Source organism: Elephas maximus, chromosome 7, assembly GCF_024166365.1.
Source record: "Elephas maximus indicus isolate mEleMax1 chromosome 7, mEleMax1 primary haplotype, whole genome shotgun sequence".
NCBI lineage: Eukaryota > Metazoa > Chordata > Mammalia > Proboscidea > Elephantidae > Elephas > Elephas maximus.
Window position 1 is genome coordinate 56,747,910 of NC_064825.1, and position 17,107 is coordinate 56,765,016.

Genomic DNA, 17,107 nt, shown 5'->3' on the forward strand with positions numbered 1-17,107 from the left:
TCAGAAGGCAGGATATGATCGAGAACAATGGGTACTGAAGGAAAAAGTCCAAGATGCACTGAGCATTAGTGAAGAACAAGGCTCCAGAAATTGAGAGAATACTAATTGAGATGTTTCAGCAAATGAATGCAGCACTGGAAGGGCTCACTTGTCTATGTCAAGAAATTGGAAGACAGCTCCCTGGCCACCTGACTAGAAAATGCCCATATTTATGCCTGTCATGGATTGAATTATGTCCCCCAAAAATATTTGTATCAATTTGGTTAGGCCATGATTCCCAGGATTATGTGATTGTCTACCATTTTGTCACCTGATATGATTTTCTAATGTGTTTTAAATTCTATCTCTATGATGTTAATGACTTGGGATAAATGGCAGTTATAGTAATGAGGCAGGACTCAATCTACAAGATTGGATTGTGCCTTGAGCAAATTTCTTTTGGGTATATAAAAGCGAGAAGACAGCTGAGAGAGAGGAGAACTTCACACCACCAAAAAAGCAGAGCAGAGAGCAGAGTGTGTGACTAGGAGAAGCTCCTAGTCAAGGGAAAGATTGATGTCAAGGACTTCCTCCATAGCCAACAGAGAAAGCCTTCTCCTGGAGCTGACCCTGATTCTGGACTTCCAGCCTACTAGACAGTGAAAGAATAAACTTCTGTTTGTTAATGCCATCCACTTGAGCTATTTCTATTATAGTGGCGCTACATAACTAAGACGGTGCACATTCCAAAAAAAGGTGATGGAAAAGAATGTTGAAATTATCAAAGGATATCATTATCACATACAAGTAAAATTTTACTGAAGATCATTGAAAAGTAGTTGCAGTAGTACATCAACAGGGAGCTACCAAAAATCAAGCCAGAGTCAGAAGAGGATGTGGAATGACAGATATCTTCACTGATGTCAGATAGCTCTTGGCTGAAAGCAGAGGATGCCAGAAAAATGTTTATCTGTGTTTTATTGACCATGCAAAGGCATTCAACTGTGTGGATCATAAGAAATTATAGAAAGTATTGCAAAGAATAGGAATTCCAGAACACTTAACTGTGCTCATGAAGAACCTGTACATAGACGGACAGGCAGTCTTTTAAACACAGCAAGGGGATGGTTTAAAATCAAAAGAAACGTGTGCATCAGGGTTGTATTCTTTCACCATACTTATTCAATCTGTATGTTGAGCAAATAATTCAAGAAGCTAGACTACATGATGAAGAATGTGGCATCAGGATTGGTGGAAGACTCATTTACAACTTGCAATTTGTAGATGACACTCTCCAAATACTGTGGCTCATATAACTGGATTTAGATTCTGTGTGAAGACAGGGGAATGGAGTGGGAGAAAACAAGGAAGCCTTAGAATAAATAATGGATGCAAGGACAAACTCTAAGATTGGAATTCTTCCTTTAAGTGTATAAAAACCAATCTATTGTATCTGAAGGAGACAAGGTAGTAAAATTTAAAAAAGATGTCTTTTTTGATCAACTGGAAAGTAGTTTATATCTAGGCTCCTCCTCTCATTATATGACTTTGGATAAATGCCTTATATTTTGTTTAAATATTTTTCTCATCTATGGAATCAGTAATATTTAAAGTCGTGAAAACAATGCTATATAACCTGTGAGAAGAGCCTGGCATATAGCACTTATAAATGGTAGCTAATACGCAAGTGGAATTCAAATTTCTCCAGTATCTGGGAATTTCTCACCTTTGGGCTACATTCCTTACTACATTCTGACTTTACATTTCTTCAGTAGTCACACTTTGGAGAGTGGTTCTCAGCTTATGTAAATTACTACTGGTGTTTGGGAAAAAATAACAACCACAATACTTGTAAACTGCGTGAATTAAATATGTCTATATATATATCTATATCTATAGAATTGGTTTCCTTCAGCCAGTCCTGCCTTCTACAATGAAAATAAAAACCTTTGCCTTAAGACTTCCATATCACTTCCGGACTGTGGTTCTTCTGCAGGTTGTTCAGGTTCTGTATGTGTGTGTGTTTGTGTGTGTGTGTGAGTGAGTGTGTGTGTGATACATTCGCAGGTGACTCACATAGTTGTAAAAAGTTAAGGCAGGACAGACCAAGGGTTTCAAGATCAAGAAGCCCAATGCCATCACTTAACAGATAAGAAAAATAAGGCACAAAGAGGTCATGAATAATGGCAATCAGTGATGGGATGTATACTTACCGAAGCTTTTACTACAAATGACTCTGAATGTACAGACTAGATCAATGCCCACCACCAACCAGGAACCCAGGAAGATAAGCATAAATTGATTATTTGTTCAGCAGAAGTGTAATAAGAGAGACATGAGGATGATAGCCGCAGAGTTCCTGACTTCAGGGTGTGATGGATTTTGTAATAGAAATAATAATACATCTAAGGAAGAAATCTTTCTTCAGAAACTAGAAATAACCATCCCCAGGTCAACAACCCTTTCCCAATGCAAAATAGCAAAGGCTATTTTGGCCACCCTTTGATGTTTCAGGATATTATAAGTAAAACCATTTTAAATACGTGAGTTGAGGACAACGCAGGCATCATTAATCAGTACAACTCAGGTTTTGCTTAGAATGGAATCTTTACTGTTCTAACCACAATAAAAATAATTCTTCGAGTCAGCTTATATGGAAGACTGGGTAGTTGATTTTTTAATATGGAGAGATGCCTAGCACAAAAACTGACCATCCCAAGACACGGTTGTTAGAAGTAAGGAAAAGTTATATGTGAAAAAAAATCATGGCGCCCACATAGGTAGAGTGGGAGTGTTTAGATCAGCTCTTGCTCAGAAAGACACTCCATTTCCACTTTTAGTTTTATGAAGTTAAATTATGTTCTGAGTATACTAGAAATTATGCCCTGGAATTGTAGCTGACCTCAGCACTCAGAATTCAATTTTTGAAATCATTCAAAGCAAGGATAATTACTCTATGATTTATGATTATTTCATCTCTTAACTTTTTTTTTAGTAACTGAAATGTTTAAGAAAGCCCAAATCTGAATCATATTCCTGAAGCTTTATGAGAACAACAAGAGTCACTGAAATTCATAGAGGGAAAGCTAATTAGCATTGGATTGCCTCCATATACACCTCCTTATGCAAAAAAAAAAAAAAAGGGGGTGGAGTGAGTGGTTAAATTTGGTGGCCTGTAGGGAAGATGATTTTCTTACCTGTCCATTCCTTAGGTGAATTGCATCATAGTCATAGTCGTGCTCAAGTGCTGACACTATATTTGTTCAATATTGGTCTCATGGGAACAAATTTCTTTATCTATGTGGATTTCTACATCAGCATGAGTTGTTCCATGCACACAAGAAGGTTGGAGAATTAAGCTTGTGAATATTTTTCTCATAGGTGTTTGTAAGATCTAGAGAGAAAAATATTTGCAAAGGATTCAGAAGGAGTGTTGGTAATTGAACCTGTAATCTGGCATAAGAAGTCAGCACTGAGTAGGAATACTGAAAATAAAATTATTATTTCTTTTAGGATTTGAACTAGGACATGAGTAGTATAAGTAAGTAGTACTGATTTCCTCTTGTTTTAGTGAGTATTTTCCTTTTTTCTCTTTTCCACAGAAAAATTCTTCAGGTCTTAAGCTAAGACGGTATGTATCTTAACTTGCATCAAGATAGGAACTAAAGCTTTAAGTAAAACAGATAAAAATTTGTTCATCAAGATACAAAGATTGCTAGCATTTTTAGTAAATTGTTTCTGTATTTTTCTAATCTCCACACTTCATTTCTCTCTGTACTCTGGCTCTGCCACAGCTAGTAAATCCATTGCCATTGAATGTACTCTGACTCATAGAAACAGTATAGGACAGAATAGAATTGCCCCATAGGGTTTCCAAGCAGCGGCTGGTGGATTTGAACTGCCAACTTTTGGTTAGCAACTGAGCCCTTCGCCACTGCACCACCAGGGCTCACCATAGCTAGTAGGATGCACAAAAAAGAAGTAATCAGCAAGCATGAAAAATTGGAAGTGGGGTGACAAGTTTCCCTAGAAATCATGTTTTTGTTTTTTCTTCCTCACACAGGAAAGAGAAAAGAGTCTATACATATTACTGATTATTGAAAAGGACCCGTCTGGACATATTTTTCAAATAACAATTTTATGTGTGTGTATGTGTGTGTGTCCATTTGTGATAGAATGGTAATGAAGTAGTCAGGATAAGGTAGGTAGTGGTGAGTGGGAGGGGGAATAAGAGCCAAGGAACAGAATGATTATATCAGCCCTGAAAGTTAACATTTTTCCAGTCTGTGGAGATTCGGGGTACCTGAGAGCCAAACTAATGGGAAGGTTGGCTTTACATGTTTACGGAGTTAACTTAATCCTGCATTACCCAGTAAATATACACCAAAAAAAAAAAAAAAATGCTAGACCGTCTGAGGAGTGGGATTTCAATTAACCAGAGCATATCTTTTTAATGTATAATTTATTTTTTTGTTGTTGTTTTTTCTTAGAATAACAGCAGGATATACCAATTCAACAATTTCTGCATGTATAATACAGTGACATTGATTACATTTTTTGAGGTGTGCAGCCATTCTCATGCTTCTTTTCCTAGTTGTTGCTCCCTCGCTAACATAAGGTCACTGACCATTAAGTTTCCTTTCTAATCTTTGAGTTGCTATTGTCAATTTGATCCCATACAGCTATATCTTAAAAGAGCACAATGTTCAATGCAGACATTCTTTACTAGCTAAGCTAATGTTTGGTTTTAAGAAGACTTCTGGGGGCATTTTTGGTTTAAGGGTTAAGGTTTAAAGGGCAATAGTCTGAGGGATTCTTAGAAATAATCTTGGGTGTCCAACTTTTGCATATACGTCCATTATAGAATTGTGTTTACACTGAAATTTGTCAAAGGAGAGGACAATTTGTGGTGAAAACAGTTGCCATCAATTCAATCAGATTCAAGGTGACCCCTGTGTCTGTCAGTGTAGAACTATACTCAGCAGACTTTTCATATACGTATATACACACACACACTATATACATATATATATATATATATATATATATACATACAAGTTTTTGGTGAAAGTTTACATAGGAAATTAGGTTCTCATTTAACAATTTCTATAAATATTGTTCAGTGGCATTAATTACATTCTTTGCAATATGTCAGCATTCTTGTTATTTTTATTTTGGTTGTTCTGTTTCCATTAATCTACCTTCCCTGTCCTCCCTTGCCTTGTCATCTTTGGTATAGGGTAAATGTTTATCATTTGATTTCGTCTAGAAAATTATTTTGGGAAGCACAGTACTCATAGGTGATACTATTTATTTTATGGGCCAATCTTTCATTCGGCTTAGAGTGGTTTGAGCTCCATGTTTAAAGAAAATTTCAGGGCAATAGTCTCAGAGGTTCACCTAGTCTCCACTGATCCAGTAAATCTGGACTTTTTTTAAAGGAATTTGAGTTTTGTTCTTTATTTTTCTTCCATTCTGTCCAGGACCATCTATTGAATCTCTGGTAGAAATAATCAGTGGTGGAATCCTGGCACTATCTAGTTCTTCTAGCCTCAAGGTAGGTGATGTCATTGTTCATGTAGACTATTGCTTCTGTAGACTAGTTTTGTCTTTGAGTCTTTGGTTTCCTTCTTTCTCTTTGGTTCCAGTGGAGAAGAGACCAATAGTTGTATCCTAGATGACTGCGCACAAGCTTTTAAGACCATAGACACTACTCACCAAACTAGAATGTAAAACATTGACTATAGGGAGTATACCATGCCAATGGACTGAGTTGTCCCACGAGACTACTGTCCTAAGTCCTCAAACCCAGTAGACCAATCCCCTGTGGTGCTCGGTTTTATCTAGTAGCTATCCATAAACACCAAAGTTTTCAGTGGCTGATCTTTCAGAAGCAGATTGTCAGGAGTTTCTTCTGAAGTGCCTCTGGATGAACTCCAACTGCAAACTTATTGTTACCAGCCAAACGTGTTAACCATTTGAATGATTCAGGGTTCTCATATATGTACATGTAAATTTGTTTTGAGGTTCTCTTATATGTACATCTGGCCCTAAGTTTGTTGGCGTAGAATTAAATTTTGTTAAAGAAATGGTTATCACAAATATGAAATTTACTTGTAATAACTTTATTATAAGTATCAATTTATATATCATGAGTATGAAAAAAGTAATATTTTGTATTTATATCATAGAACAACAGCATTATTAGGTTAAAGATGAAGATTCAGATGCATGGTGTACTCAAATCTTAGGGCCAAAAGTTCTGGTGTGAAAATGAAACAGAAAAATAAAGAACTCAAAAAAGTACAGCTTCTTTTTCTGCTGCAAGTTCTGCAGTTTTAATGTTTATTTACCCAGCTCCTGGCACAGTGCCTCATATACAGAAGATGCTCAACAAAAGGAAGTTGAACCTAACTGAATTCTGTATTAATGGTGTATCAGGTTTCAATATGCGAGAGAAAAAATAGCTTTCAGATGATTATAATACTGTTTAAAAAAAAATAGGAATTTCAAGCAGCTGTATAAATTACGACAAATATGAACACATCCAGGGCAGAATGAAGGACAGTGAACAGGAAACTGAGCCATGTATTAGTATCCAGTAGTGGCTTATATCGGAAAAGAAAGACAAAATAAGATGTACAGGGGTCCCTGGGTTATGAACATCTGACTTATGAACAACTCATACTTGCCTTTTAATGTTATGCCAATTTGCCCATACTTCGACATGACTGAACCAACCTCTACTCGCAATAAATCCATCACAATCACCTTTATTTGCTGCATGTGCAGCTTTTAAGTCACTGAAAGGTCTTCAAGCCTATTCTCGCACTAACCCAAATGCAAACCCATTGCCATCTAGTTGATTCTGACACATAGTGACCCTATCAGGACAGAATAGAACTAACTCCCTCATGTGGTTTCCAAGGAGCGGATCTCAACCATTGAGCCACCAGGGCTCCTTTTTTGCATTAAACTAAGGCTAAATAAGACCATACGCACCTTTTCTGACTTAATTACAAATTTGACTTAAAGACACATGTAGAAATGGATCTTGTTTGTAACCCAGGGACTGCTTGTAGCTGTGTTAGGGTTGTGCAAAAATACCACACTTTGTTAAAAAGGCAATTCGAAATAATTTGAGTTTACTCCAGTTTTATTTAACATTCACATATCACTTCATCTAGGAAAACTTTATTCTTTATTCTCTATATATAAAAACAAAATATATCTTATCAAGATTATAACCTAATATGAATCCCAGTGAATTAATGTAATTATCCAATATTGGATAGTATACTTAAAGTATGTTTTTCTTTGGATATTTTCTGATTTATTTTTCTAAAATAATATTAATTAAGATCAATGTTTCCTGTATACATCTTTAAATAAGAATTTTATTAATTAGGCAGATTTTGATCATAGAAAAATTTCCTGGAGGAAATAAACTGCATAGTGACTTTTACTTTTTGGACATTGTCTTAGTCATCTAGTGCTGTTATAACAGAAATACCATACATAGATGACTTTAGCAAAGAGACATTTATTTTCTCAAAGTCTGGGAGGATAGAAGTTCAAATTCGGGGTGAGAGCTCCAAGGGAAGACTTTCTCTCTCTGTTGACCCTGGAGGAAGGTCCTTCTCATCAATCTTCCTGTGCACTAGAAGCTTCTGTTTACAGGAATCTCTGATCCAAAGACTTGTTCTGATCCCAGCGTGCTTTCTTGGTGGTGTGAGGTCCCAATGTCTCTCTGCTGGTCTCTCTCTTTTATATCTTAAAAAAGATTGGCTTAAGACAAAACCTAATCTTCTAAATTGAGTTCTGCCTCATTAACATAACTGCCACTAATCCCATCTCATTAACATCATAGAGGTAGGATTTACAACACATGGGAAAATCACCTCAGATGACAAAATGATAGACAATCACACACTATAGCGAATCATGGCCTAGCTAAGTTTACACTTATTTCTGGGGGACACAATTCAATACGTGACAGACATTGCTCTTTTAATTAAAATTTTCCCGGGTCATGATTTGCAGATCTAAATTTTCATAAGATTTGGTCCATTTATCAGGTTTTAGTAAAATCTAAATTAGCTTAGTTTACTGATTGACATCGCAAGTTACGTTTGTATTATTTTTGTCTAAATGATACAAACATAACCGTCTCATCAGTAAATGAATGTTTGACAAAATGCTTTTTGAAGTCAAGTTCAACCTCTGTTTCTGTAAATATAGGGAAGAGGGAAAAGAAGAGAGAATACTTGGAAAAATGGTCAACGTTAATCAGACAGCTCTAAGTCATCATGTTCAAACTCAATGGCACAATCTTCATGCCCCGGTTGCTGACACTGACTGGGATCCCTGGCTTGGAGTCTATTCAGTTCTGGATTGGAATTCCTTTCTGTGCCATGTACATCATTGCCATCTTTGGGAATTCCCTGCTTCTTATCATCATCAAAACTGAATGCCGTCTCCAGGAGCCCATGTATCTCTTCTTGGCAATGCTTGGAGCAACAGACATTGCTCTCAGTACATGCATCCTACCCAAAATGCTAGGTATATTCTGGTTCCACTTACAAGAGATATATTTTGAAGCCTGTCTCTTGCAGATGTGGCTTATTCACACATTGCAGTGTATTGAGTCAGGTATTCTGCTGGCCATGGCCCTGGATCGCTTTGTGGCAATCTGTGACCCCCTGAGACATGCAACCATTTTTACCCACCAACTTCTCACTCAGATCGGGGTTGCAGTGACACTCAGAGCTGCCCTCCTTGTAGCTCCATGTCTCATCCTCATCAAATGTCGCCTGAAATTCTACAGGACCACTGTGGTCTCCCACACATACTGTGAGCACATGGCCATTGTAAAATTGGCAATAGAAGATGTTCACATCAACAAGATCTATGGTCTGTTTGTGGCTTTCAGCACACTAGGATTTGACATCATCTTTATCACACTCTCCTACATTCAAATATTTATAACTGTCTTCAACCTGCCACAAAAGGAAGCAAGGCTCAAAGCCTTTAATACCTGCATTGCCCACATTTGTGTCTTCCTAGAATTTTATTTCTTGGCTTTCTTCTCCTTCTTTACACACAGGTTTGGGTTCCACATCCCATCCTACATTCATATTCTTCTGTCCAACCTTTATCTTCTTGTCCCACCTTTGCTCAATCCCATAGTTTACGGGATAAAGACCAAACAGATTCGAGATCGAGTGTTCAAGATTTTGTACTCTAAGGACGCTTCTTGATTTCTCATTTATTCTATTTTAAAAAACAAAATGTCACTATGGAAACATCTTGTACTCAGTCAGAGCCTGTTATCTCAAGTTTCTTCTATGCTGAAATATAAAGTTGTAGCTTTGCATTCACATGCATAAAGGCCATCTTTCCTCATTTAACAATTTCTGTTTTTTATTGACACAGAATAATTGGAAACAGTGATATAATAACATTTAGTACATAGATGACATTAGAAGTAGGATCATGAAGATTTGTATTTATTAGTATTTGGTGAAGGAAGATTCTTAAAAGTACAACTAAATATTAATATGTTAGCCTTTGTTTCAAAATACCTAGTGCATTGGTGTCCCTGAAAAAGAAATTCAGTTTAATGTATTGTAATTCTAATGTATATGATCAAAATTATTTTCACTATCATATCTGATCACATTCATCGTCGTCATTGTTGTTATTAGTTGCCAACAAGTTGGCTCCAACTCATGGTGACCTCATGTAAAAGAAAATGAAACATTGCCTCTCCAAGGTTGAGCCATCTTCAAGTTTGTTGGTATTCTCGAGCTGGTTTTGCACTTGCTGTGTATTTTGCGTGCCTTCCAATTTAGGGCTCACGTCTTCCAGCACGATTTTCTGCTGTGATTCTTAAGGTTTTTATTGGCTGCTTTTTGGAAGTAGACCTCCAGGCCTTTCTTCCTAGCCTGCCAAGGTCTGCTAAAACCTGTCCACCACGGGTTATTCTGCTAGTATTAGAACATTAATCCACCACAGTATTACAAACTGAGCGGTGGCGGATCATCATTATAATCACCATTAAAGCTCTAACCTGTTTTAGAAGTACAGCCAGCATGCTCCTCAGAAGCAAGCATGGCCAGACTTCTCATTTACTTTGGACAAGCTATCCTGGAGAAGGACATTATATATAGCAAAATAGAGAGTGGGCAAAAAAGGGGAGACCCTCAGTGAGCTAGATTGACACAGTGGCTACAACAATAGGCTCAATCATACCTACTATTGTGAGAAAGACCAGGCTAAGGCAACGTTATGGATAGGAGCCAACTCGATGACACCTAACAAGAACAACAAAGTCCTGAATTATTTATGATTATGGTTCAAACACTATGTAGATTGAGATTTTTAATTTATACATTGAAATATATTTATAATCATTTTTTGCCTACAAAACATTTCACACAGCCTACTGCAGAGATACATATAATCTAGTTAGTGTCATTATCATATGATTAAACAACATAGGGAAATTTGAACTGATGACAAAGGATGAAGTAAATGTAGAATGATTGGCAGTTAATATACTTACTTTGTTTGTACTAAGATCTGATATGTAAGTAAAATAGATTTTTAAGAAAGAAAGTATTTTAATCCATAGTTTAAGGGAAAAATATTAGTCCTGCAAAAAGAAAACCCGCTGCCATTGAGTCGAAAGAGTGTAGAACTGCCCCACAGGGTTTCCAAGGACCACTTAGTAGATTCAAACTGCTGACCTTTTGGTTAGCAGCCATAGCTCTTAAGCACTATGCCACCCGGGTTTCCTAGTCCTGCGAGGGGGCTATTTTTTTTTTCCCAATGCTCATTGATTTGCTGCTATCTTTCCACATCCCTTGAACTAATATCCAAAATAAATATCACAGATGGCTATAATTATAGGAAAAATGCAGTAGTATTTATTAGACCTTTGTCTTAAAATAAGTTTTACTATAAAATTTTCTACGGACTTCATTATAGATCTTGTAGCACATGTAAATAGATGGCTTAAATCTAAATGACTGTTAAAGATAATGACTAGGGCCTAATAATATTGCCAAATTAGTGGCAAATGATAGCACTCAGGACAGTTAGAGATGTGGGTTTGGAGCCATTTTCTCCTAAACACTACTTCCTGGAGTATATGTTCCACCGTGTTCTGTGATATGTGCTAGACATGTGCACATTCTGCGTAGTTGACCAAAGGTAATGTTAGGTTCTGTAAAGGTAAAAAGTAACACTGCCATGTCATTAATATGTTCAAGTTTTAGACTAGATTTTTCATAAGGAGTCATGTTCATATGTCCTATACAAGACTGTGTGGTTTTCATTTATAACATTGCAATGTTTTTTAATTCCAATGACCTCTATATTGTCAAAAGCCAGATTTTTTTTTTTTTTTTTTTGGACGTTTCTGCTATATTTTTACTTTTTCTTTTTTTTAAGCTTTCTTCTCATTTTGCTTTTAAGGTATTATTCTCTCCTAGAAGCGTTTATACTTCTCTTATCTTTTTTCCCCTATTTCATTACTATTTTTTCTCTGCATGGAACTTCTTTTCCTGATTACTTACCTGGTAAAACTATCCTCTTATTTCAGACCTAGACTCAATTGTTTCTCAGCATCTCTTCCAGGATGCCTTGACTGAGGTTTCCTCTTGGGCTTAGAGTTATTCTTTGTAATTTATAATAGTTTGTACAGTGTTCAAACTATATTATGTCAAAATGTATGCATAATATTGGGGATTTATCCTGGACATTTTGTAATTTAATAGTTTATCACTTAGTGTCTTGCTTTTTTTTTACATATGTATGGCACTTAATAAATACTCTGTGATTTGAACTGACTCTTACTGGTTTCAGTGACTTGGTGTGATATTCACTGAGATAAGAAACATTGAAGGATGGTTCTAGAAGGGGGGAAAGTACAAGAAACTCCACTTATGGAAATGTTTAATGAAAAGAATGAAGAGCCTACTACAGCTATTCAGTTGTCAATAACATATACCAAAAAATCTGTTGTCGTCAATTCTGACTCATAGTGACCCTATAAGACAGAGTAGAACTGCCCTATAGGGTTTCCAAGGAGCCACTGGTGGATTCAACCTGCCAACCTTTTGGTTAAGCAATTTTTGAACCACTACACCACCATGTATCCAATTACATTAAAAAAAAAAAAAACCCAAAAGGACCTTGTCTAATTTATCTTCATATCTCCAATGCCTTTGTTGTGATTTATGCAAGAAAAGTCATAACTGGAAATAGGGATATATTTCAAGAACAAGTTTTGACTGACCTTATGTTAAAAAATAAATAGATAAATAATTGGCAAATGAATGCAATTTTTGTTTCAAGGTAAAACAAAATCCATAAGGGTTAAATGTGTATTTTTTCAAGGTTTTCCTATATTCACTAAAGATTTATAACAACTTAGAAATTACTGAGTTGTAGCTCATCTTTGTGTCGACTCGACGGCGCTGGGTTTTTTAGCTCATCTTTGTAGATACTCAAAATGAGAATGTTAAAGGATTCAGCCGAGAGACGAGATGTGGTCAGAGAATTGAACACTTGTTTTTCACAGAAATATTAGCTACCTTGTGCTTAGTGGTGTATGTCCTGCACTTTTATATAGTATATATCACTGTGTTACAATTCCAGGTATTAGTGTTTCTACAAGTGAGAGAAATTTTGTCACAGATTTAAATAACATGTCCAATGCTATGAAAAAAAAGAGGAAGAAATCTGGACATACCCTATTTAGACTGATTAAAAATGTATAAAATTTTTAAATTTCACCACGTTATAGAAATAGATTATTTCCACACTGTTGAATGAATAACTCCAGTCTTAGAGTTTTCTTCTTGCATTCTTGAATTCCAAAGCTGTCCACCCTCTCTAAACTTCAAGAGCCCTCAATCCATTCAGAGAATAATATACAGGATTATGATCCATAATATTCAGTGTTGGTCTCAGGTACATTGGTAACTATGGGAATTTGGAAAAAACAATAACCAAAGTCTTTATAAATGACATCAGATTTACATATACAGATGGAGCTATGAATATAAATATATATTCCGTTCTGCCGCCTGATGAAGATGAAAACCCTTGTCTGAAGACTTCCATCCCACTTCCTGACTGGATGCTCTTGTTCGGGCTTTTCAAGTTCTGTGTGTGTGTGTGTGTGTGTGTGTGTGTTCAAAGCACCCATGGGCAGCTCATGCAGTTCTGGAAAGTTAAAGCAGAGCAGGTTAAAGTTTTCAAGATCAGAAGACCGACACCATCACTTTACAGATAAAGTAAAGCACGAAGAATCACGAATAGTGACTATACGTAGCGGTAACCATTTTTTTTTTTAACTGTAGTTATCCCAGATTTTACTAGAAATGGCTCTGAGTGCACAGACTAACTCAGTGCCACCCACAAATAAGGAACTCAGGGAAATAAGTATAATTGTCTTTTCAATGGAACTATTTCTAAAGAAACTGGTTATCATAGCTTTAGAGTGCCAACTACATAATGTGCTTGATTCCATAATTAACAATAATGATAATAGTAATAATGTTTTTATGGAAAAACATTCCTTCATTCAGAAACTAGGACATACCCTAACTTTTTTCTTTGTGAAATATTAATGGTTATACCAACCACTCTTTAGTGCTTCAAGATATTATAACTAAAATAATTGTAAGTACATGTGTGGAAGGCAGTAGAGGGATTATGAGTTAGTGTCACACAATTTTGTGTAAAATGGGCACTTTACTGGTGTAACCACAATAAAAATGCTTCTTTGAGTAAGCTTATGTAGAAAACTAGATAAATAATTTTTAATATGGAGCGTTGTCTGTCATTAGAGGGAGATTCTAAAAGTCAGGGATTGCTGTTTTTGTTGTTGTTAGGTGCCATCAAGATGGTTCCAACTCGTAGCAACCCTATATACAACAGAATGAAACACTGCCAGGTCCTGTGCCATCCTTACAATCATTACTATGTTTGACCCCATTGTTGTAGCCATTATGTCAATCCTTATCTTTGAAGGCCTTCTTTTGTTTTTGCTAACACACTACTTCACCAAGCATGATGCCCTTCTCCAGGGACTGGTCTGTCCTGATAACATGTCCAAAGTACATAAGACGAAGTCTCGCCATCCTTGCTTCTAAGGGGCATTCTAGTTGTCCTTCTTCCAGGACAGATCTGTTCATTCTTCTTGCAGAAGTAAGGCATTGTTGTTGTTGTTGTTAGGTGCAGTCGAGTGGGTTCTAACTCATAGCGACCCTATGCACAACAGAACGAAACACTGCCCGGTTCTGCGCCATCCTCACAATCGTTGTTATGCTTGAGCTCATTGTTGCAGCCACCATGTCAATTCACCTTGTTGAGGGTCTTCCTCTTTTCCGCTGACCCTGTACTCTGCCAAGCATGATGTCCTTCCCCAGGGACTGATCCCTCCTGACAACATGTCCAAAGTATGTAAGATGCAGTCTCGCCATCCTTGCCTCTAAGGAGCATTCTGGCCCCACTTCTTCCAAGACAGATTTCTTTGTTCTTTGGCAGTCCATGGTATATTCAATATTCTTCACCAACACCACAATTCAAAGGTGTCAGCTCTTCTTCAGTCTTCCTTATTCATTGTCCAGCTTTCACATGCATATGATGCAATTGAAAATACCATGGCTTGGGTCAGACTCACCTTAGTCCTCAGGGTGACATCTTTGCTCTTCAATACTTTGAAGAGCTCCTTAGCAGCAGATTTGCCCAATGCAATGCGTCTTCTGATTTCTTGACTGCTGCTTCCATGGCTGTTGATTGTGGATCCAAGTAAAATGAAATCCTTGACTTCAATCTTTTCTCTGTTTATCATGATGTTGCTCATTGGTCCAGGTGTGAGGATTTTTGTTTTCTTTATGTTGAGGTGTAATCCATTCTGAAGGCTGTAGTCTTTGATCTTCATTAGTAAGTGCTTCAAGTCCTCTTCATTTTCAGCAAGCAAGGTTGTGTCATCTGCATAACGCAGGTTATTAATGAGTCTTCCTCCAATCCTGATGCCCCTTTCTTCTTCATATAGTCCAGCTTCTCGGATTATTTGTTCATCATAGAGATTAATAGGTATGCTGAAAGAATACAACCCTGATGCACACCTTTCCTGACTTTAAACCAATTGGTATCCCCTTGTTCTGTCTGAACAACTGCCTCTTGATCCATGTAAAGGTTCCTCGTGAGCACAATTAAGCATTCTGGAATTCACATTCTTCGCAGTGTTATCCATAGTTTGTTATGATCCACACAGTTGAATGCCTTTGCATAGTCAATAAAACACAGGTAAACATCCTTCTGGTATTCTCTGCTTTCAGCCAGGATCCATCTGACATCAGCAATGATATCCCTGGTTCTAGGTCCTCTTCTGAAACCAGACTGAATTTCTGGCAGTTCCCTGTTGATATACTGCTGCAGCCGTTTTTGAATGATCTTCAGCAAAATTTTGCCTGCGTGTGATATTAACGATATTGTTCTATAATTTCCACATTTGGTTGGATCACCTTTCTTGGGAATAGGCATAAATATGGGTCTCTTCCAGTCAGTTGGCCAGGAAGCTGTCTTCCATATTTCTTGGCATAGGTGAGTGAGCACCTCCAGAGCTGCATCTGTTTGTTGAAACATCTCAACTGATATTCCATCAGTTCCTGGAGCCTTGTTTATCGCCAGTGTCTTCAGCTTGGACTTCTTCCTTCAGTACCATCGGTTCCTGATCATATGCCACCTCTTGAAATGTTTGCATATTGACTAATTCTTTTTGGTATAATGACTCTGTGTGTTCCTTCCATCTCCTTTTGATTCTTCCTGCATCATTTAATATTTTCTCCATGGAATCCTTCACTATTGCAACTGGAGGCTTGAATTTTGTCTTCAGTTCTCTCAGCTTGAGAAACGCCGAGCATGTTCTTCCCTTTTGGTTTTCCATCTCCAGCTCTTTGCACGTGTCATTATAATACTTTACTTTGTCTTCTCGAGATGCTCTTTGAAATCTTCTGTTCAGTGCTTTTACTTCACCAATTCGTCCTTTTGCTTTAGCTGCTTGACACTCAAGAGCAAGTTTCAGAGTCTCCTCTGACATCCACCTTGGTCTTTTCTTTCTTTCCTGTCTTTTCAGTGACCTCTTGCTTTCTTCATGGATGATGTCCTTGATGTCATTCCACAACTTGTCTTGTCTTCGGTCATTAGTGTTCAATGCGTCAATTCTTCAGGTGGTCTCTAAATTCAGGTGGGATATACTCAAGGTCATATTTTGGCTCTCATGGACTTACTCTGATTTTCTTCAGTTTCAGCTTGAACTTGCATGTGAGCAATTGATGGTCTGTTCCACAGTCGGCCGCTGGCCTTGTTCTGACTGATGATATTGAGCTTTTCCACCATCTCTTTCCACAGATGTAGTCAATTTATTTCTGTGTGTTCCATCTGGTGAGGTCCATGTGTATTTAAAAAAAAAAAATGTGTATAGTCGCCATTTATGTTGGTGAAAGAAGGTATTTGCAATGAAGAAGTTGCTGGTCTTGCAAAATTGTATCATTTGATCTCCAGTATTGCTTCTATCACCAAGGCCATATTTTCCAACTACTGACCCATCTTCTTTGTTTCCGACTTTCGTATTCCAATCGCCAGTAATTATCAATGCATCTTGATTGCATGTTCGATCAATTTCAGACTGTAGCAGCTGATAAAAATCTATTTCTTCTTTAGTGTTTGGTGCATAAATTTGAATAATAGTCATATTAACTGGTCTTCCTTGTAGGCGTATGGATATTATCCTATCCCTGACAGCATTGTACTTCAGGATAGATCTTGAAACATTCTTTTTGACGATGAATGCAATACCATTCCTCTTCGAGTTGTCATTCCCAGCATAGTAGACTATATGATTGTCTGATTCAAAATGGCCCATACCAGTCCATTTCAGCTCCCTAATGCCTAGGATATCCAATGTTTATGCATTCCATTTCATTTTTGACGGTTTCCAATTTTCCTAGATTCGTACTCCATAGATTCCAGGTTCCGATTATTAATGGGTGTTTGCAGCTACTTCTTCTCATTTTGAGTCATGCCACATCAGCAAATGAAGGTCCCA

At 37.1% G+C, this 17,107-nt stretch overlaps 1 protein-coding gene across 1 annotated transcript; it reads left to right on the forward strand.

Moving 5' to 3' along the window:
* Positions 1-8,288: 8,288 nt before the first annotated feature.
* LOC126079202 (olfactory receptor 52A5-like) lies at positions 8,289-9,239 on the forward strand. Its single transcript, XM_049890132.1, has one exon. The coding sequence runs from the start codon at positions 8,289-8,291 to the stop codon at positions 9,237-9,239; it is 951 nt and encodes a 316-aa protein (XP_049746089.1).
* Positions 9,240-17,107: the final 7,868 nt, after the last annotated feature.